The sequence below is a fragment of the Notolepis coatsorum genome (genome assembly GCF_963971535.1).
Source record: "Notolepis coatsorum genome assembly, chromosome: 20".
NCBI classification, from domain to species: domain Eukaryota; kingdom Metazoa; phylum Chordata; class Actinopteri; order Aulopiformes; family Paralepididae; genus Notolepis; species Notolepis coatsorum.
This window is the reverse complement of record NC_140184.1, coordinates 65387381-65410576: the sequence shown is the minus strand read 5'-3', so window position 1 is coordinate 65410576 and position 23196 is coordinate 65387381. Positions and strand designations below refer to the sequence as shown.

General features: G+C 41.0%; 1 protein-coding gene across 2 annotated transcripts in view; it reads right to left on the bottom strand.

The window, feature by feature from the left end:
• The window catches only part of kars1 (lysyl-tRNA synthetase 1), a 37116-nt gene extending 17460 nt beyond the window's left edge, over positions 1–19656 (bottom strand). The window contains exons 1-9 of one of the 2 annotated variants that reach the window (XM_084337204.1): positions 19577–19634; positions 12966–13145; positions 11346–11487; positions 5250–5415; positions 3628–3721; positions 3123–3309; positions 1967–2092; positions 1755–1874; positions 1472–1634 (exon numbers count right to left, since the gene is read on the bottom strand). In XM_084337204.1, the coding sequence (XP_084193330.1) occupies positions 1472–1634; positions 1755–1874; positions 1967–2092; positions 3123–3309; positions 3628–3721; positions 5250–5415; positions 11346–11487; positions 12966–13102 (1135 nt within the window). In that variant the 5' untranslated portion in view covers positions 13103–13145; positions 19577–19634. Of the gene's footprint in view, positions 1–1471; positions 1635–1754; positions 1875–1966; positions 2093–3122; positions 3310–3627; positions 3722–5249; positions 5416–11345; positions 11488–12965; positions 13146–19576 lie in introns of both variants that reach the window. The other variant, XM_084337205.1, reaches the window with a different exon arrangement.
• Between the last annotated feature and the right edge of the window lie 3540 nt (positions 19657–23196).

Sequence of the window (23196 nt, the reverse complement as noted above, 5' to 3'; positions counted from 1 at the left end):
TAAGGCTGTAAACACTAACACTGTAAACCTTTTTTTCTTTTTAAATAAATGAGAAGCATGTTTAGATTTCTTGTGTTAAATTTTTTTTATATATAAAAAACAATGTATATTGAACCGAACTGAAAACCGTGACCCCAAAACCGTGATACGAACCGAACCGTCCATTTTGTGAACCGTTCCACCCCTAGTACCGACATAATTATGTTGGTACTACCAAGTACAGATTCATGTTAGATCAATCGGTGCCATATTTCGGTACCTTAAGTCCTGCCCTGTTAGGAAATAAATCAGAATTCCAATGACGCTCAATTGTCATTTCATAATAGACACAGTCCAGCACGGACCTTCAATGATGTGCGATTGTCATTTTAGTTTATATGTCAGACGCTCGCCTGACATATCATCATGTAACTCGAGAAGCGAGGCACGGATTTGGTCGAGTGAGGTGGCGTTCAAATGGCAACAAATAGATCTTTCGAACGGTAATTTATATGTTCTGCGAAAAATGCACCCCAGAGCCGCAAGACGTGCCGTGACTTTTGTGCGTTCCGCGTCCCGGTGCACGTTATGTGGTTAAGAAATACATCTTTATAAAAAGACAATAGTTAATACAGACAAACAGCTGCATACAGTGAGACCATTTCACTCACATTTGCCCATTCATTTTTGGACACATCACACACCATCGGTGTGTGTACTGTACGTGTGCTGTCATAGCTCCACCTACAGGCCTAATGGAGAACACCAGGATGTGAATGGAGGGTGAATGTGAGGTATATTGTGTAAATAAGTTTTGATTGATCGCAAGACCACACTGTAAAAAAAAATTATAATAAGTTACCAGAACTTAAAAATATTGAGTTCAGTTACTGTGCATTAAGGTTTTCAGTTTTCAATCCATAATAAGTTAACAGAAAAATAAGTACACAACCACATTATTTCAACCTAATAAAACTATGTTTATTGTCATTGTTTTAAGAACACAAGTTGACTTGGTAATACTCAAATTTTTTGTAAAATATGGCTTTTAACATGTGCAATGTTCAATGAAATAGAAAAATAAATAATAAAATGTGTTGATTAATCCCACTGGTCACAATGGTGACCGTAATAATGTTTTTGTTATAAGGCTCTGCAAATGTTACTGAATGATGTAGCAATGTATTTCCAGCTAAATTGAAATAATAAACAAATAAAGGGTCTCAATTAAATATGTGGTAGTAAAAATAACCTGTGGGAGGATTTCAACAAGATAAATGCCACAACAGTGCAAAATATTTCACTATAATATTTCAAAGCAAAAAAAAAAAAAAAAAAATATATATATAATTTTTTATTTTTATTTTTTTACTGCTGCTTCCTGTGCCTATGAAAATGCCCCTGCGTGCCTATGCAGGCACGCGTGCCTAGGGTTGCCTACCCCTGCTCCACACACAGCATTGATATAGTGAAGCAACTGCCTTCATTTTACCTGAGAGGAGTTTCTCTGTGATTTCCATCAGGTCATAGTAGTCTGCATAGGCCATGTAGAACTCACAGGTGGTGAACTCTGGATTATGAGTGAGATCGATCCCCTCGTTTCTGAACTGACGCCCGATCTCATATACTCGGTCAATCCCACCAACCACAAGCATCTGGGGATAAGAGGAGGTGGTTAACATGCAAGCATGAAACAAAACAAAACTTGTGAGAATATCTGTGACCCAAAAGTATTAATGACTTATATTTGGATCTTTTAATTCATGAAGTGTTACCTTGTGGTAGAGCTCAGGAGCGATCCTCATGAATAGGTTCATGTCCAGTTCGTTGTGGTAGGTGACAAAGGGACGGGCCACTGCTCCGCCCGGAATCAGGTTCATCATTGGCGTCTCAATCTTGAGGAATAGCAATTGTGTTTTAAGCAAAGACACAGAAACAACTATTTACTTGGTGCAGGACAAATCCCCGGTTATGGTACTATTCTCACCTCCAAGAATCCCAGCTGGTCCAGGAAGCTGCGCAGGTAGGTGATGATTTTGGAACGTGTTACAAACTTCTGCCTCACATAGTCATTTAGAATCAGATCCAGGTATCGCTGACGGAATCGTGTCTCCTTTGGAAGAGAAAAGAGGCAAATGGTGATGAACAGCTGTCTTGCTTTGTCACCAAACATGGAAGCCTCATACATTTTATTCCTGACTGTGCTCCCTAGGAGGGCTGCCCTGGTGGTGAGCCACATAAAACAAATGTAGGAGCCTGATCTGTGGAAATGTTTAATATATTCAACCCTACCTTGAATCTCAAGTTGAACAAGTGCTTCTCTTTCAATTTCCAAGGCAGCACATTTATTTTCAGGAGCTTATGCTATTGCTTCTGGTAAATGGAATGCATTTTATATAGAGCTTTTATCCAAAGTGCTTTACATCTTATGTCTCACATTGACCCATTCACACACTGACAGTGGAGGCAACCATGCAAGGTGCCGACCTGCTCATCAGGAGCAGTTAGGGGTTAAGTGTCTTGCTCAAGGACACTTCGACATGCTGCTGGGAGGAGCCGGAATCTAACCGGGAACCTTCCGATTACGCTCTACCTCCTGAGCCACTGTCGCCCCCCCCTCACGTAAGGGTAGGGTAAACAAATTCAGAGAATTCAAGATTCAATTCAAGAATTCAAACAAATTCAAAGAATGAGAGGATTTTGTGGGACCTTATAAGAGGAAAGTTGTCCTAAGTAGCAGCCACAAACCTGAATGAAAGTACAAGTTCATTGGTCGAGAAAAGATGAGCTGGTATATTTCCTTTCAAGTGGCCATGTGTTCTTGTTAAGACAGAAATGTCAGGTTTGCCATTTCCTGACAGTGGCTCAGGAGGTAGAGCGGTCGTCTGGTAGTCGGAAGGTTCCCGGTTCGATTCCTGCTCCTCCCGGGCACCGTGTCGAAGTGTCTTTGAGCAACACACTTAACTCCTAATTGCTTCCAATGTGCAGGTTGGCACCTTGCATGGTTGCCTCCGCCATTGGTGTGTGAATGGGTGAATGTGAGGAACAAAATGGTCAAGCGCTTTGGATAAAAGCGCTATATAAATACACCATTTACCATTTATAAAAAATTACATTTGGTTGGTCGTGTCGGTAATGTTTACCTTGTCTTTGAGGCCAAAGTGGAGGTGGGGTAACATGTGTAAACAAGGTGACAGTAGGGTCATCTCCACGGGAACAATGCTCAGCTCTCCCTTTTTAGTCTTCCCTGGATTACCGCGCACTCCGATGATGTCACCACGCCTCAGCTTGTTGTTGATGTGCACAAACGCCTCCTCAGACTTGTAGCTCCTGATAGGGAGGATTAGGAGAAAGACAGATAAGAGTTCATATCAAAGTATTCACATAGGGAAAAATACATTACAATATAGGCCTAATAGATTTTTATTTCTATTCTTCTTCTTATATTTATTTAATATAAATGTATTTTAATCATTTAAATAATTTAAGAATAATAAATACATTTGAATTATATATATATAATTAAAAAGTATTTATATATAATTTTTTTTAATCATTATCTGATATTGATATTGAATTTTTTAAATCATTATCCGATATTGATTTTCAGAGAGCATGGTAAAAGTCAAGAGAACCACAAATCTATACCTTGAGTTTGCCATAACCTGCAGCTTGACACCCTCCCCTCGCAGGTCATAGAACAGCAGCTTGGCACCAGACGCCCTCTTGGCGTGAACGCGACCTGTAACACATTTTGACATATTCTTCACCTGGGAGTGACTGCTGCTCCATCACATAAAGTACTAACTCACTTAGGAAATGACAGTGAAACACTGTTTGATGTTTTTGACGCCATACATCTTACTACTAATGTGAAATCAAATGATGTTCACACAATCAGCTTTCATTTGAAGGCATCTTCAGCTGTACAGTTAAAAGGAATTACAGCCATTTGTTTGGACGTGGTTCTGCCTATTCCTACATGTATTTGGACAGATCAAAATTCTAATATTCATATGTAGTGAGAAACCTTTTGTGTAATAACCTTTAAAATGTTGCAACATATAGGGAGGTGTAGTGGTTACGTCATTGTTGTTTCCGGCCGGTCCACCTCGCTTGAAATTGCAACGTATTTCTAATGGACACATTTCTAATCGTCTCGTTTAAAACAAATAAAGCATGAACATTGGCATGGTGTACCTTTCTGTGTGTATTCATCCACAATCTATAGCTCAACATGAAACAATTTGCAATTAATCGTAAAATAATTACGTATAATTTTATTTCAACCAAAAATGCTTAAACAATAATGTTTTATTAATGTTTTAAAAGGGAATTTTGTGAAAAAATTGAAAGCTTGCCAATGTTCATGAGGCAGAATTATTACACTAGCCGATAATACATTTTCCCAATGATAAATCCCTATACGAGTGGACCGCTCAACATCTCCTGACTAAGACTTTATTGTCAAGTTCTCTTTCCATCTTTATTGCATTACAATGTATCCATTTTAGGATTCCACGGTGACTACACTGGCTTCTTTTACACTGCAGAACACAGTTGGGTGAAGTTATCAAGTCAGCTTTAAATCTTCATGCTTCCACTACAAAGCTTCAAGGTTGCCATGAATGACTGTGGTTACCTGTAACCTTTAGTAGCCTATAACTATTAGCAGCAAATAAGCCATTCCGGTATATGATATTTTATATGTACTGTTCTGGTATACATTTACTACATGTATTCTCTAATGTGCTACTCTATGTACATTTATGATATCTGTAAACTTGCAGACTAGATTAGTAAATATATTTCTATGACGTAAACATGTATATCTCTGAACAAAATCAGCCTATTTTATGCTCTTATTTATCTTCGTGCATCCTTGTCCAACAATTACTATAGTGCTGCTGGGGATGCAGGTCCCACTCTTATCTTAGTGTTTGTCTCCCTTCTATATCCCCCCATAGAATTAAATAGGAAAAGTACTAGAGAAAACAAGACTAGCAAGCCTAGTTAAGCCAGACCCAACCACGTCACTCACGTGTTTCAAAAGCGGGGAGTCAGTTAGGGACATGTGCTATTGTAGGCCGGCCCTCTGGGTCTGGCAACACCTGCAGTTTGCACTTTAATCTCATAATCGTTGTGCCATTTCACATCTGCAGTATTAAGGGTGTGGAGCCAAAACATCAAATAATTTATCACCGTGCAAATACCTTTGCACAATCAAAGTTTCATTCTAAATCCCAAATACGGTGAACCGTTTTTAATACCTGATACGTTGAGAACAACATCTGTTAGCTGGTCTCCAGGTTGTAGGTGGTTGAACTTCGCAATGAACTCTGTGAGGGAGAGGTCTATTTGATATTTATGGGGGTATGGGTTCTCCGCTGTGGCCTTCAGAGCCTGGATGGCCTGGGTGCGGATCTTGAAGTATTGCTACATCATAGTGAAAGCAAAAGTGAAATTAGCTTGATAATCTTATCACATTCACATGGCATGTTTTCAAACAGCCTGGGTCAGTGTCAATATCATGGTGGAACATTCTGCAGGGGGTGTACAATATGGGGCAACAGTGGTCGGGAGGTAGAGGAGTCGTCTGGCAATCCGGAGGTTCCCGGTTCGATTCCCGCTCCTCCCGGGCAGCGTGTCCTTGAGCAAGACACTTAACCTAATTGCTCCTGATGAGCAGATTGGCACCTTGCATGGTTGCCTCCGCTGTCTGTGTGTGAATGTTTTATTATTATTATTTTTTATTTAACCTTTATTTATCCAGGCAAGCAATTAAGAACAAATTCTTATATACAAAAGCAGCCTTTTACCAGCATAGTCAGATCTTAGTGTCATCTTCCACTGAAACGGACTGACATCCAATTTGGCATCTACTGCACAACACCTCGATGTGAATGTGACATAATTAGACTAGTGAGAAGGGTGGAACAATTCAATCAAAATGTTATCGAAATTACACTATAGACTAGTCAGTGCAAAATCCAAATTGTCAAGCTGCACAAAATTTTTTTTACAGACCTAAAAAAAAACACAAAAATCACATCATGATCATTTGTAGTGGAATGTGAGTGGAATGACCATACTGTTTTCAATATCATATCTGACGTATCATATTTCATAAACATTCATAACTGTGTCTGATAATATACAGCTGGGGAAAGAGCCCTCTTAACACATTGGACGGCAGACCCGGGATAAGTCGGGTTAACTCGCCATCGCTTGAGCGCCAAACCCGAGAAAAGTCGGGTTTTAAATAGTTATTTCTTTTATTCGCTATATCCATTCATAATTCATCCATCCAGCCTGATGTTATCATTGGGAATGGCTCTGAGATCGCAAACGGCCAATACCGCCGCCTAACGCCTTGCGGACGCTATTGCACTCCATTTGAAACGATGTGGTTTGTTTTCTGGGCCGAGTTGCGGCGTGTGTGCGGGTCACAACACCAGAGGAAGCTCCACAAATCATGTTAAACCCAGATTCGGCTCAAACAAGGGACTAAACACGTTTCGCAATTATGCCACATCAATGTGGAACGCCCTACCCACAGCTGTAAAGGAATGTGAATCACTACCCACTTTCAAAACCACTCTCAAAGAACACCTACGGGAGACTGCAATTCGAAACTGGCCCCTGTAAATGTCCTAACCCAACCCCCTCCAATGTACAGTAAATTACCTAGTATGGTTGTCAATATTCCAATGTACAGTTTTGCTTGTACAGTTGTACAGTGTCGCCCCCCCCAACCCCTCCTACCCAACCCCCCCGGAATGGCGATCAGATAATTTGATTCTTCTTTTTGCAGTACATCATAGACAAGGTAAGGACTATATGTTATCAATCTTGCATTGATCCGATAATTTCCCCCCCGCGATCGGAGCGTGTGTCTGCGGTGTGTGAGTGGGCCGTGTCCCGTTGGTGGCGATCGAAGCATAGCTACCTCCAGCCCCACCCTTTATTGCATGCATGATGAAACATAATGCAGATAATCTAGCGTTGATTTCAGATCGATTATTGATCCAGGCGAGAAATGGCACGATTTATAATGAAATGCAGTAAAACGCTGTTTGGTGTAGTTTCCCGGGATTACACAGAATCACTCTAAAACTATACTCATATTCACCACGGTATATAAACGGAAATGTATGGATGAATAAATTATCTGTTTTTTGCATGTTGACTGGAAGAAACTCACTGACAATCGACTGTTATTAGATCCATAGCTATAATATTTAATATAGTTTTAGCACTGCAAACACTGGAATTTATCCCCATTGAACAGAGCGCTGGCACACAACGGCCATACGCCCATAGCGAACTCTGGCGCTGAACCTGTTAATGAGGAAGGGCCTAGTAGGTAATCAAGGACTTCTGGACAGAAAAGGGGTTGTGACCATTCAAATGTCCCAACCCCCTTCTGTCCATAATTATGACCTAGTATTAGAGAGAGTGGGAGGGGATGTGATAATTTGTTGTCCATCCCTTTATGACTATCCGCCATGAACTTGTTTTGATAGTAGTATAAAAGATGCAGGACCGCACCCATTGTTCAGAACTTTCACTCTGCAGACTGAACGTGTCTCCATCGTTTTTGTATTAATAAAGTTGTGTTATCAAGATCTCCCATATCGGCGGCCGGGTAGCGCAGCGGACTAAGCGTCTGTCTACCACCGCAGAGACAGTGGGATGGAATCCAGCTGCGGTACCTCCGGCTTGGTCGGCCGTCCATACTCACACAATTGGCAGTGTCAGCGTGTGGGAAAGCCGGTGGGGTGGGTCCTGGTCGTTGTAAACAGCGACTCCTACAGTTCGGTCGGGGCGCCTGCACAGCGAGGGAAGGATCTGGGGGAGGTAGTGTGATCCTTCCACACGTTACACTCCCCCAGTGAGAGTCCGCGCTGCCAGGTGAACAGAAGCGGTGGGCTGGGTACACATATGTCGGAGGAAGCATGTGATAGTCTCCGCCCTCCCAGACCGACGGTAGGGGGTAGAGTGCGCAAACGACCAGGAAGGGGATTGGGAATTGGCATAACGACTAACATTGGGATGGGAAAAAAATAATAATAATAAAAATAAAAAAATATCTCCCATGTCTCCGTTTTGATTGGTTAGATTAGGGGGTACAGTGCGCAACGACCAGGAAGGGGATTGGGAATTGGCATAACGACTAACATTGGGATGGGGGAAAAAAAATAATAAAAATAAAAATAAAAAAATATCTCCCATGTCTCCGTTTTCATTGGTTAGATTAGAATATCCTTCTACACATTTGTATACCTTTTTCAGTGACAATGAAAATAATGATACAAACCATACCATTCCCTTTAACCTCGTAAGCCCTAGCCATATTTTCAGAAAAGTTGCCTAAAATTACATAACCAAGTAAATGGAAGATTGCTCCTCTTCTACAAGGTCCATTAGCATGTTCTTGGTATCTAGGGACATCTATGGACCTCAGGGTTGTTTCTGTGTCTGTTACCATGCTTGAGTAATTTTATATTAACACTTTTTTTGCCACGCAGTATGCCCATCCTTATGCCCAGTCTGCCAGCGCTGTAACCCTATGGGGATGTTTACCTTCTTTGCAGGGCTATAACTTTTTAAATATTATAGCTATATCGACATTACTATGGCCCATTCAACATCGGGTATCTATCGTTCCGAATGTGGGAATGTTATATTTTTTCATTCATATATTGTTGTGTTAATACCGTCGAGAATATAAGTATGTTTTAAGGTTTTCTGCAGTAATTCCTAAAACGCGAGTTATAGGCCCTGACGCATATGATAGATTATCGATTGGCGTTTCTTTCCTATACACGCTATATTAAAAAATTCAAATGTATATGATCGGTATACATTATGCTTCATCATGCGTGAAGGAAAGGGGGTGTCGTTCATAATTCTTGATCGTCAGTAACGACTTTATTTAGTATGGATTGATATGTTGGATTGCCGTGAAATGAATAAACAATCGGGCTGAAAATAACGTTATATTCCTCTTACGGTTCGCCGATGAGACTGGAGGAAAAGTATTCCAATTATTTGACGTCGATCTGATAGATCCATTTCCCGTTTGTATGACGCAATAAACACCGAAATCATATTGATTATTGCGTTTCGAAAGCGATCCCATGCACTCGAGTGTTTGTCTGGATCCAAGTAACAAGATATTACTGCCAGAGGGATTTCCTCGATGCACCGAGCGCCACTTCCGGTTTGGCTTAGAGTGTAACTCGCCGGACATCCACCAGGCGGCGGTATTGAGGCGTTGCAATATCAGACAGGGTCCAGCTGCAGTCCCGGAGGGAGGCTGGATGAATTATGAATGCCATGGCGAAAACATTTTATATTGATCCCAAAAACGAGTTAACTCGTTTCTGGCGCACAACGCATGGCGGGCAATAACGAGTATACTCGTTTTTGGCGTCCAATGTGTTAACCAAAGGAGAATATAAATGATTATTTCTTTTATTATTCTTTTTTTTCTTTTCATCTTTGACAGTGAAAAATTGGCACTGAGCTCATTCAGCACCTTCCTGAGATAAAGTGTAAAATAAATCTAAATTTGCCATCCGGACACATGCTATTTTAAATATGAATATAGAATATCAGGCTTATAAATGACCTTATTATGGCCAACTCATTCATCTATGGATCAGGCCAAATCTCCTCTTTCCAATGGCAGAGTTCAATCTGGATTTAGTACCACCAAGCGCCCGTAACAGGGCAGCAAATACCGTGAATGAAATCTACTTTTACAGTTCAGTAACTTTTTTGTAATGAAAAATGCTCCTCCATTTTTCATCAGATTGAGGCATTTTTATTTTTTCTAGACGTTCACAGAAAGGTAAAGAAACAAACTACATTCTATTTTATGGCAATAACATTCAGGTTTGTTCAACCCGTGAGACATAATCACGAAGAATAACGCAAACAAATTATTTCACGCTAGACGGCTCCAAGTTGGACAGGGGCTGGTGTTAGCTGGGTAGTGTAGTTTTATGAAATTCAAAAGCCCATTGAAAGCCCTGGGTCTCTTCTTTCATAAGACTACAAACACGTATGACGGTGTCATTTCCTCACGTGAATATCTGCCGGTTTCCGACTCAATGCGCTGAGATTTCTATAAACTCATATTTCACTAATAACACTTAAAAACATTGGTAAACAAACGTAGTGCTGAAAATATACATGTTGACTGCTGTTTTTATAGGGTTAGGGTCTTTACTCTTGGCTACATTTGAGAAAACAATTAATTAATATGGACTGTACTAATCTATTTATGACGTGAAATAAATCTCGACCCGGTACAGGGCACGTCAGGCTTAAGGGGTTAATTGTGAATCGTAATTCATATTATGTACGTCAATGCTCCACTTGTTTAGTCTACTCTCCTGTATGCTTTGTTAGCTCACCATTCTTTAAAGATCTAGACTAGGGCCATTACTGTAACCCAGGTCTCTCCGTGTTGCAACATGTCATTCCGTCAGTAAACTCTAGGGCTGTCTTAAATACTTCAAAGCTTCGTTCGATGGGCACGGGATTCGAACGGGAAAATAAAATTCGAATATATAAAAATAAATAAAAATAAAAATTCTATTTTATTTTATTTTCTTCCCCCCTTCCACCTGCAAAATCTTGCGCCTCCAATGCAACAAACATCATACGCCTCATTAACTCTGCCTCCCTTTGTTAACTACAACAAGCAATGCCGTTTGTTATTTAAGATTAGGTTGGACTCGGCACTGACAGATTTGTGTTCATTGTGCTGCTTTTATAAAGCCTCAAATGACGGCTTACAATATTTCATAAAAGCAAAGTGTTTCGTTTGTCTAAGATTTAAAAAGGTTTCAACTTTACAGCACTGACAATTCTCTATAGTATTTTTTATAGTGTCCCGCCCCATATAAAAACATGTCTTAATAAAAAATTAAGTCGAATTCTGCCTTTGTCTCTATTAACTACATATAAATAAAAAATTGTTTGCTTTATAGACAAAGGTTGCAACATAATTATGTAATGTTGTTGGCTGTGTAACGGAGAGCAGCCGCCCAGGCAGCACAGCTCCCGACTCATTATTAATTTAATTAATTAATCCAATCCAATCCACTTTATTTATAGAGCACATTTAAAAACAAAGTTGACCAAAGTGCTGTACAAGTATATATTTTTTTTATCTCGAAGCTTTATCTCGAATCTCGCCCCCAAAGCTTCGCCGGCCAAAAAAAGCTTCGAAGGTCAGCCCTAGTAAACTCTATCCTTAATCAAAGACTCTGTCACCTGCCTCCATGAATAATATCTGGGCAAATTATTCCACATCAACATGCAAAAACAAAAAAGAAAAAGAAACTCACGTTGGGATCAAGGGTCTCCTCGTCGGCCCCATAATGCTGCTCTCCCTGGTCACTGGGTTCCTTCTTCTGCTCCACCTGCTCTTTGGTTTTGGCGTCCTTCTCCGCAGCCTTCTTATCAGCTTTCATTCGCCTCTTCTGCTCACTGATGACGAGACACAAGAAACCAAGATAAGCGTTGCAGATTAAACCACAAACTAGTGTTGGAACTGCAGTTTTTTGTTTTTTTAAAGATATTTTTTAGGGCATTTCTGCTTTATGAGATAGGGCAGTGAGTGACAGGAAATGGGGATGCAACAAAGGTCTCACACAGGTTTCGAACCCAGGACGTTGGGATTATGGTATGCGCCCTAGCGTGTTGAGCTACCAGAATGCCCCAGTTTAACCTTGCAAAAGCTCAAACTAGTGAACTGATTAAATGGGCTATATTACAATTAGTCAAACACTCGTTAAGAACATGAAAGATGCGTGTGGATGAATGCAGTCTAATATATTTTGGGCAACCCATGTATTTGCAGTTGTGAAATGCATCCAACTCACTTGGAGTGTGAATGTGATCACCAGAACATACTCAACCTCTACTGTCTAACTACTACTGTATGAATGAACGCAACACACTAGCTTACAATTTTTAGATAATAAAGTACTGAGCCTTACTGTCTAATTATGAATGAACACAACACTCTAACTTACCATCTTTAGAATAAAGTACTCAACCTCTACTATCTAACTATGAATGAACACAACACACTAACTTACCATCTTTAGAATAAAGTACTCAACCTCTACTGTCTAACTATGAATGAACTAGGGCTGCACGATTAATCGATTTTTAATCGAAATCGCGATTAGGAATGATGCAATTATCAAATCGCAAAAAATTCGCAATCTTTTTTTATTTTAAACCAGAAAGTCCCATTGAGATACAAGATCGGTTTGGGAGAGGGAGGTAAGGGGTTTTAGATTGTGTGTTGTGAAGTTTAGACTTCAGAGAGGGAGATTAAAGTACAGAAGAAAAGGTACCGTTGGGTACCGGTATCGATTCCCAGGTAAAAAGAAACATTTTCAGGCTCGGTGTCCCGAACAGACCCACAGCGTAGGCCAGATGCAAGCCGCATTTTACAATAAACCTCTGTGGGGCTGCTTTAAAATATATATATTATAATCGCAAATTTAATCGCAATCGCAATATCTGTCAGAGAAATCGCAATTAGATTATTTCCCAAAATCGTGCAGCCCTAGAATGAACACAGCACACTAACTTACCGTCTTTAGATAATAAAGTACTCAACCTCTACTGTCTATAACTATGAATGAACACAACACTGACTTACAATCTTTAGATAATAACGTTTGAAAAGATTGTTCCTCTGAAAACGTTAAACAGACTTATATGGTTCTACGTCTGAGATACTCAATTGACTAGATGAAAAGTATTTTTGGCTTGCTGATTATTTAATATAATATGTCCATTCACCTAATGTCTGATACTTCAATGTCCCATTAACAACAATAAGGCACAACATCCATGCAGGTAATGCAGAGGAGGGACAGGGGATCGTTTAGCTATTATGATGACAAAAGGTTGGTTGTTTTTCGCACAGGAATGGAAAAGCCACCAACCTTTTGTCACCTTTCCAGCGATTCCCTTGAATTCGTGCTGGGACTGCAGCTGGACAGGGGAGAGCGAACTGTACCCCCTGTGCCCTGACCCAGAAGGCCCGGCACAGCGGCCTGGCCGCCCTGACCAGAGACAGCATTCTGAAGGAGGAAGTCCTACTGAGCTACACCAGTCAGCCAGACCTGGAGAGACAGACATACAGAACCCGCAAAGCGGTCTTTGGCCCACGTACCATAAATAGCCCACTACTACTTCTAAGTAGGGTGACCAAATCCGTATGATCCAAATGCAGGACAGCATGTCGATTTTGCAGAACATTTGTTGAAATTGTGGGACAGTAGTGAATACGTATGCAAGAATCATGTCTCTTGTAATGTGATACTGAAGTGCATATATTGTCTACACTGGCTTCCTTGATTCTAAACCTGTCCAGAACATGCTACAAAGTTTAAATGTTTCATTCAATGATAATCTGACAAAATGTTACAATTATTAAAATGAAAACACTTTTAATACTTTTTTAATCATATATACATTTGATTATATTTTTTTAATTATTATGTTAAATGTAAATATATCACAGGTATACAGGATGAATATAATAACATGAGTATAGTATGAGTGAAATACATACATAAACAAATGAAAACAGCAGTGAACAATAGGAAACAACTATTTAAAAAATTGCTTATGGGGAACAGTAGGCTAAATGGCTCTAACTAGAAATGCGCTTCGCATTGTGCCTCCTCCGAAGGTTTCAGTACCTGGCTTGGAGAGCACCATAGTGCACATAGTTAGTGCTTGAGGAATCTATATTATTACTGGACCGTGCAGTTTCAATTAGAGCCTTCTGACCAATATTATAAAAATCTTGACATGTTAGAGAGAAATTCGCTTTGACTTGGATCTCACTCTTCAGTTACCTCAATGACAGTGTCGCCTGCATGATGTGCGCAGTTGTGAATGATGTGGGCAAGACAGTTTGCCTTCACAATGCTGTCGTGGTCGTAGTGAAGCTTTTTGTACACAGATTTGTGTTTTCCATAGTTAACACTAGCATTATCCGCCGCATATGCAGATATGCGGTCTAAGCCCAGACCATTTTGACGAAGCCTGCTCGTGATCTGGCTGTGGATTGGCGAGTGGGAAGAGTTTGGTCGTCCCGTGATTAGACGCATCAGATGCCCAGGTGCTATGCGCTCGCGCTGGTTAGACTAGGCTATGTAACGTACAGTATTTGCGGTGCATTAGTGCATGGTTGGGGATTAATGAGGATACAAATAATGATGATTCATATTTAAGTTGTTTATTGAAATACAGGACACTTATTGAAATGCGGGACATTTTTCTTCTGTTGCGGCATGTGGGACAGATGGCTTAATATCGGGACTGTCCCGCGCAAATCGGGATGTTTGGTCACCCTACTTCTAAGAGGTTTCCATGGCACCCAGTCAAGTTTCGAGTTTGCTTTTATTTGTCACATATAAAGTACATACATACATACATTGCAGTTAAATGCTTGGTTCTGTATGAGCCCCTGAGAATGTGCTTCATACAGTAAAAAAAGTAAGTAAAAGAGGAATAAGTCCCAACACTATAATATACAAACTAAAGTACAATGAAGTAAAAATGCAGACAATGAGTACAAATTGCAGTCAATGCGGTACAAAAACGTATCTTGTTTTTAGATCCTTTGATCCCCGTTCTAAACACTCTTCTAAACACCCAGTCCTGGCTCATCTGCCTATGTTGGAATTGCAATGACAATCGAACCTCACCAGGTGGCAGTATCGTCTACCCTTTGAACTGGGGATATCACTTGTCCCCAGTACTGAGTTTACCTCCGGCTGTTTACGCCTTAGTAGGAGTGGATCACAACATAGCAATCTGTGAAAGATTTGGTGCCTCAGAGCTATTCTTTCCCGTATGGTAGCCATGCCCAATATACACGAGTAATTGCGATCTGGGATCTACTTGGATTTATTCATTTTAGAGTACTTTCTGACTGAGGTAATGTCTATCTTAGGTAACCTGCTGGTATTATTTTTTTTACGTAAAACATGCTTCTGTACCGATCAGTGTCGTGTTTTACCGGACGTAAAACATGCTCGACAAACATGATCGCAGTATCTAGTTAAAATGACCCCCCCCCCCCCCCTTGAGGATTTTGTGAAGACACATATGTACGTATATACCTTTGATTTGGAAGTAGGGATGTCCGATATTATCGGCCTACCGATATTATCGGCCGATATTGGCATTAAAATGTGATATGGGAAAATATCGGTATCTGTTAAAAAAAATCTTTTTTTTATAAACATTTCTATAACCTTTATTTACCCAGGCAAGCAAGTAAGAACAAATTCTGATTTTATTTATTGTCAAAAGTATGCATAATGTTGTGTTAATTCCAAGATAAACAAGATATATGTAATGTTAATTACCTGAAATTATTACGTTTTTTGGGGGGGAAACCCTGCATATATCGGTATCGGTTGATATCGGTATCGGAAATTAAGAGTTGTACAATATCGGTATATCGGTATCTGTAAAAAAGCCAATATCGAGCATCCCTATTTGGAAGTATTTGGGGTTTCAGGCGATCAACCAGAACGATTTGGGCATATTTCACATAACACGTTTTATCTCGCGATCTATGAAGAAAGACTGGATTATTTTGGAAATAATGTGCGATGTTTAGCGCGTAATAAACTACAAACTAAATTTTTTTTTTTTGGGTCTGTCAAATGAGCCACACCATTGTCTCCACATCTATAATACAGAACACACACACAGCTCTGCAAACATCGTGAAACACCGCGGAAATGACTATTTTAAGATGGCCTTCTAGCGGCAGAGATGGGGATTAAGCGTGGCGCTGAAAGTGTTAAAACTCAGACAGAAGCACTTGTTACAGCAAGCCTCTTCCGTGTTTTGGTACAGTTGTGCTCACATTTGCAATCGTTCCGTGCCCGGGGACGCTGATTCGCTCCCCAAACCACCTTTTCAAGTGGTCCCGGTTATCCGTCCCGGGGACGGAACGCAGCGTTCTCATTACACTACTTTTGGGGCAATCTTGCTCGGAAACGGCCCTGGATGCCTAGTGAGAAAGCACCCCGAGTCTCCACCGGCAGTGGCTCTACTCTCTATTGCAGTGGCCTGTAGGCTGTTGTTGGAATTTACAGCCTCAAACCGTGCATATAAAGTAGAGCTGCCGCGATAACCGCATTACCGCGGTATCGCTGTTGCATCACGCTCACCGCAGAGTTAGGCTGAATACCGCGTCACCGCTGTTTTTGATCATAATAATAAAGTTGGCTTGCGGCTTGCGGCTCTGCAGATATACCCTACTCGGTTCCAAGCGACCCTATTGGGTAGAAGTGGTACAGAAAAGTTATGTGAAACATTGCAGACCACTGACTGGTCAGAAGAGAGACGCGTCACACTTTGTAGCCTCTGAACGAAAACAGAACGCCGCCATCTTTACTGCCTCGCTAAGGATGCATTTCATTCAGGATTTGTTTGCAAGTGCAATAAACAAAAAAGAATGGATTCACTGTGTATTCTGCCTTATTTATTGATGAAACAAAACCGACATCAACCCAATTTACCACCGAGCGGAGAGTTTAGTGTCACAACAAGATCGCTGATGTGTTAAGTTTGTTGTTGTTATTAGCTTAATACTACCGTCAGCCGATATACACGAGAGGTAACGTTAAACCCGGGTTTGCTTGGTAGAATACACAATGAGAGGTAACGTTAGCTTTGGCAGAATAGACGCAACGAGAGTCTGGTTAATGTTGTTATTGATTGATTGATTGATTGAAACTGTGTTCAACTCTGGCTTGCTGCAAGCCCTCGGACATCTATGCCCACGGAGCTTTCAGTGTACACAAGCGAGCGGCCCCGCCTGTATCCCCACACGGAGACAAACGGAGTAGTACCTGGCTGCAGTGGAAAAGGAACGAAGTACCAGGTGCCTAAAGCGGGTCGAGTCGAGTAGGTACTATGCAGTGGAAAAGCGCCATTAGACTAGAGGCAGGCTATAAGAGTAGACTACTAAAAAAAAAAAAAATGCATTCAATTTTTTTTTTTTTTTTTGCGCACTGTGCGGTAATAACCGCGGATTGTCTGTGTTCTCACGAAACATGCTCCAGTCTGTACAATCGAGTGCAGCTTGGAGCGTGTTCTGAAAGTCCACAGACGTGTTTCTGCGGGAGCGTGCTTGAGACTTTGTTTATACTTTGGCATAAGAAAGACGCCGTTGTGGTCAGATTTACCGAATGGACTAAGAACCTGTGATTTATACCCGTCCTTAAATTGTGAGTAGCAATGATCTAATATATTCTCGCTTCTGGTGGGACAAGTCACATGCTGATAGAAGTTTGGTAAAACTTTTTAAAGATTTGCCATGTTAAAGTCGGATCGCACCAGTTGTTGATCATGAAGGACACACCACCACCCCTCGACTTTTCGGAATCCTCCATTCTGTCCTCACGGTGAACGGAGAAGTTGTCGGGCATGGCATGGTCTGGGACCTCTGGTGTCAGCCAAGTCTCTGTGAAACAGAGGACATTGCAGTCCCGAATGTCCCTCTGGAATTAGATTCTGGCTCTGATGTCGTCCAGTTTGTTTTCAATGGAGTTGAAACAGTTTGTTCCGAAAGGTGGCTCTTTTCCCCCTATCCTATCGTCTCCTACGCCTGGGGAAGTTGTTCTTGTTGTTCTGCCAGAAGATCTCCGTCGGCCATTGTTCGTCCGGCCATTGTTAGTCAGTGAGCCGGTCGAGAGAGCAGTCCAAGCGGTGAGTAAATTGTAATCCAATGTCAATAAGTGACTGACAAGACAGTCATATAAAAAATTTACCAAATCAAGCACAATCTCGACGGAGCCCAGAGAGGCGGCCGGACAGTGCGGCACCATCTGGCTGCTGTCACCATTAATAATCCATGCAGTAAGTTAGTAACAGTCTAAAGAAAAATAACCTAAACAGCAAGACAGAATAATCATGGTCTATATGACATAAGTTAAACCACTGGCTAGACTGTTTATTACCATAATGTATTCATACTCATGTAAACTATGGATGAGTCGGTCGAAGTCAATCAGCACCTGCTAACGGGTCGGACCCTTTAGCTCAACTGGTTAGTGCGGCTGCCTGTGGATCCTATGGTCACAGGTTCAAATCTCTCGGTTACATTGGTGGCAGCAGTGGGATCTCACTTCCTTGTGTAATCTGTGAAGCAGGTTCACGTACAATGGGGGTGGGATCTCAGTACCTTAACCCCTGGGATAGTGTGCGCTGGGACGAAAGAACATGCAAGGACACACTTTCTCGGGGGGAGGACGTATGTAAACTATTGATGAGTCGGTCGCAGTCAACAAGCACCTGCTAACGGGTCGGAGCCTTTAGCTCAACTGGTTAGTGCGGCTGCCTGTAGGATCAAATCTCTCGGTTACACTCATACCACTGTGTATAGGCCTATAATAATACTGTACAGACTATCAGACATACAATAGGTTAGCATATTTACTCCGAAGCTTTGTCATAACAGTACTCTGCATATAGACATGTTATATTGTATACTGCAAGGTACTTACTGCTACTTTGTGGTCTGGTTAGATGACAACTTAATTTAGTTGTACTCTGTAATTGTACAATGGCAATGAATGTAATCTAATTATATCTAAGATAACACAATTAACAAATACTAACAGGCTAAAAAGCTTTCAAATAGTCAAAATTCTCTGTAGGCTAATTGATTGTGCCAGCCATAACATCAGCTAGGAACAATGCATAGTTGTGAAAACGAAATGTGCCCCAATAATATCTGTTAAGACAAGATGACACCAACGTGGGCTCTACTAGCTCGGGGTTCTCTGGGACCCGCATCTGAGAAGATTTGTGTTGCCATTGTACTTTAGTTTGTATATTTTGTATAGTGTTTGGCCTTTATTCTTTTTACTTTTACTGTATGAAGCACAATCGCATTCGCAGGGGCTCATACAGAACCACGCATCTCACTGCAATGTACAATACATTATATGTGACAAATAAAACAAAACTTGAAACTTGAAAGTGAAACACAACAGTCATTGGGGGACTGTTGTGTTTCATTGGGGGACCCTGATGTAAACAAGACAAACGTCTTTCTCAGGTCTGCATCCCCTTCCTTAACAATTGTATGTATTGAGCCGTACTGTATTGTACCCATTCTGCAATCTGTTAAATAAAGTTTTCATTCATTCACACTTCAAATTATGTCATTGGTCAATCATCTATCAACGAAGTAGTGAAATGAACATGCGGAACTCAGCCCAGGGTTAGAGCCACGCTCAGCCACCCTGCTCTGGCTTCGTCCCTTACAAGGTGGAGAAAGGAAAGCGAGTGACCGGGTCATGCTTGTCTCTGACAAATTGACTTGAGATGTGTGCCGAGTATGACTTGCCTGTCACGCCGCCACTACCTACCTGATGTAACACTTTAAAACATTACACTACAGCCTTGGACCTACATCATCGATAACTTTCGCAGGTGTGAAATGCTTATAAGCAACGCATTGCATACGCCATACGGTATCAGAAACGGTTGATAGGAAAGTAAACAAGCTTACTTTTTGCTTAGTTTCTCCTCGTCCCCTGTTGTAACGTCAGCCATCTTCTTATGCTGCGCGAAAAAGGCCAATGCGCATTGCGCAAGCTCAGAAAGGACGAGGGAGCCTCGGGTGATGACGTATGAAAGGGGAGGGTATGGTACGTTCAACAGTCCTCGTGAAATGCAATTCTCCACTTGCACAACCTGAAAGTAGGCACTTCCGGCTGACTTCCGGTTGCGAATGGTACTTCCTGTCCCATCCAAATACATTGATTGATTGATTGATTGAAAAGTTTATTAACAGATTGCAGAATGGGTACAGTACAGTACATCTCAATACATACAATTGTTAAGGGGATGCAGACCAGAGAAAGACTTTCGTCTTGTTTCCATCAGGGTCCCCCATTTTCAATTCATCATAACATATATGACATACATGACATACAGATAGACAGTACTGCTACATCTATACATTTATGACATATCAGATTTGCAAATACAGTACTGTTTGTGATACAAAAGTGTCCAGAAAAGGAGTGTATATACATTTGGCGTAGAAACTGTACATTGGAGGAGGTTGGTGGGGTGGGGTTGGGTGAGGGCTGTACATTGGAGGTGGGGGGGGGGGGGGGGGGGGGGGGGGGGTTGGGTAGGGGACACACACACATTTTACACTGTACATTGGAATGTTGACAAAGCCTTACTTGGTCATTTACTGTACAACTAGGTTAGGACATTTGTAGGGGCCAGTTTCGAATTGCAGTCTCACGTAGGTGTTTTTTGAGAGTGTTTTTGAAGGTGGGTAGTGATTCACATTCCTTTACAGCTTTAGGCAGGGCGTTCCACATTGATGTGGCATAATTGCGAAACGTGTTTAGTCCCTTGTTTGAGCCGAATCTGGGTTTTACATGATTTGTGGAGCTCCCTCTGGTGTTGTGATCGTGGTATTCACTGACCTTTGGGAAGTATTTTGACATGTACATGGGTACCTTGGTCGCGTAGTGTATCTTGTAGACCAGGCCCATTGCAAGTTGCTGTACTCTGTCGTCTACTCTAAGCCATCCTAGGTTGTCAAAGTGGGCAGGGGTGAGGTGGGTTCTAGGAGTCAGGTCAAGTAGTAGTCTGACTAGCTTGTTTTGAGATGTTTGTAATTTGTTTTTTAGTGCCTTTGAGGTGCTTTGGTACCATGAGGTGCAAGCATTGGTTTTAGCTACTTTTCTCCCCTTATTTAAACAACTTTGTCGTCACAGAGAGGCAATGAAACGTTTGTATTATTATAGTATAGCATGTATTTAATAAGCAAACGTTTGTCAGCAGGGTTTTTGGGCTGTATTTCATGTAAAAACGTTTACTGTTAGTTTCCTTGCTCAGCCAGCATTAGCCTTCATTAGCTAACAGAAGCTAGTGGTTAAACAGGCCGGATTAGCTTTGAGCTAACTATCTTTCCCGACCCATGTATTCATTCCATTCTAAACATAACGTTAGTTTACAAAACATGACCTGTCTATATAACGTTGAGGAACAAATTATAACGTGTGTGGGTGTGGTTTTGGTGAACATTGGACTGCAAACAGAAAATGCATCACAGTTACAGACAGTAGCTACTGTTAGCTGCCCTTCCGGATTCGCTTTGAGCTAACTATCTTTCCCGACCCATGTATTCATTCCATTCTAAACATAACATTAGTTTACAAAACATGACCTGTCTATATAACGTTGAGGAACAAATTATAACGTGTGTGGGTGTGTGTTTTGGTGAACATTGGACTGCAAACAGAAAATGCATCACAGTTACAGATAGTAGCTACTGTTAGCTGCCCTTCCGGATTAGCTTTGAGCTAACTATCTTTCCCGACCCATGTATTCATTCCATTCTAAACATAACGTTAGTTTACAAAACATGACCTGTCTATATAACGTTGAGGAACAAATTATAAGTGTGTGGGTGTGTGTTTTTGTGAACATTGGACTGCAAACAGAAAATGCATCACAGTTACAGACAGTAGCTACTGTTAGCTGCCCTTCCGGATTAGCTTTGAGCTAACTATCTTTCCCGACCCATGTATTCATTCCTTTCTAAACATAACGTTAGTTTACAAAACATGACCCGTCTATATAACGTTGAGGAACAAATTATATAATAATAATAATAATAACTTTATTTAGACGGGTAATGTTTTGAACAACTAACGTTACGTTTAGAATGGAATGCATCGGCAAAGATCGTTAGCTCAAAGCTATTCCGGCCAGTTTATCAGTGTTGCAATAGACGCTGAGCAGAGCTATGCGATATATAACTTACGGTTATGCATATAACCATAGTTATATGAGCATAGTGACGCTCAGCGTCGGACTCACTGAGGACCCCTTGATCTTGCCTTGTGGTGAAAGATTGGGAAGGAGCTGATGGTATGGCCACACCCCTGCTTATGTAGGTAGCGGATGGGGGTGTGGCCAGACAGATGATGGTATGTAAAGGTACATGTGAAAATTTATTTCAGTTCAATACTGGATATGAAGAGTATTGCGCGTCACTATGCTCATATAACTATGGTTATATGCATAACCGTAAGTTATGCATCACAATTCATGATACAGTATCTTTCAGTCCAAGAAAATGTATAAAGAAAGAACAGTCAGACTTTAAAGTTAAGGGGTAACATTAGTGAATTATTGTGTATGGCGCATGATTCTCTCTTTTTTCTCATGTTACTGTAAGTATTGATTGTTAAATAATTGTAATTGAGAGACCATCTATCTCTATTGTAAGGGGCAGGCAAAATAAGATTTTCTTTTTCCTGCTCCTTTTCGCTCATGGAATGTCCAAATTGAGATATGCTTTAATTTACTATATGCTGGGGATGGGGGGGATGAACAGATGAACAAATCATGAATATCGATATATTGTGCAGATAAATCATAGCAGGCATTGGTCCTCATTCTTGAACATGTCATAAGTACCTTTGTAAATATCTTGGTAAAAATGCTGTACTAACACATTTACAAAAATCCTCCTCTGGATTCCTGAATGTGTGAAACAGTCTTTGTAAGTGGCCAAAATCTTTGCAGCTGAGTTCCCACAAATAAAAAATGTCACTCATTAAACTGCAATACACATTCTCGTATACCTGCATTTTCATACAGACACGCCCCGTCAGCTCCTTATAAATGCGAAGGAGGCGTGTGCAAAACAGCTTCAGAGGTTCAGCATTGCGCTGACCCGCAGAGAGATTAGATTCAAATGTATTGTCATTATACAGCACAAGTACAATACACCATCCAACCAGAGTGCAAATGTAACAGTAAAGTGCACTAGTAACATACAATGCGCAGGTGATGAAACCCAGACAGCTTCTCAAGAGCCAATCGTGCAGTCGTTCAGTATTGACATTACTAAATGAGATGTCATGCTAATATGTCATGTTCTACAGTAGGACTTTCTACTATAATAGCTAATAAGACATGTCATTAGAATAATAGAAGCCTACTTTGCTGGAATGATTCATTTTGCATGTATAATACAGTACGTGTGTGTGTGTGTGTGTGCTTGTGCACTGAGGCTCCCTCACTAAGCCGTTTCTCCACGCATTTATTTAGTTCTAGCAATAGGAATACATCAAACCAACAATAAATAATATC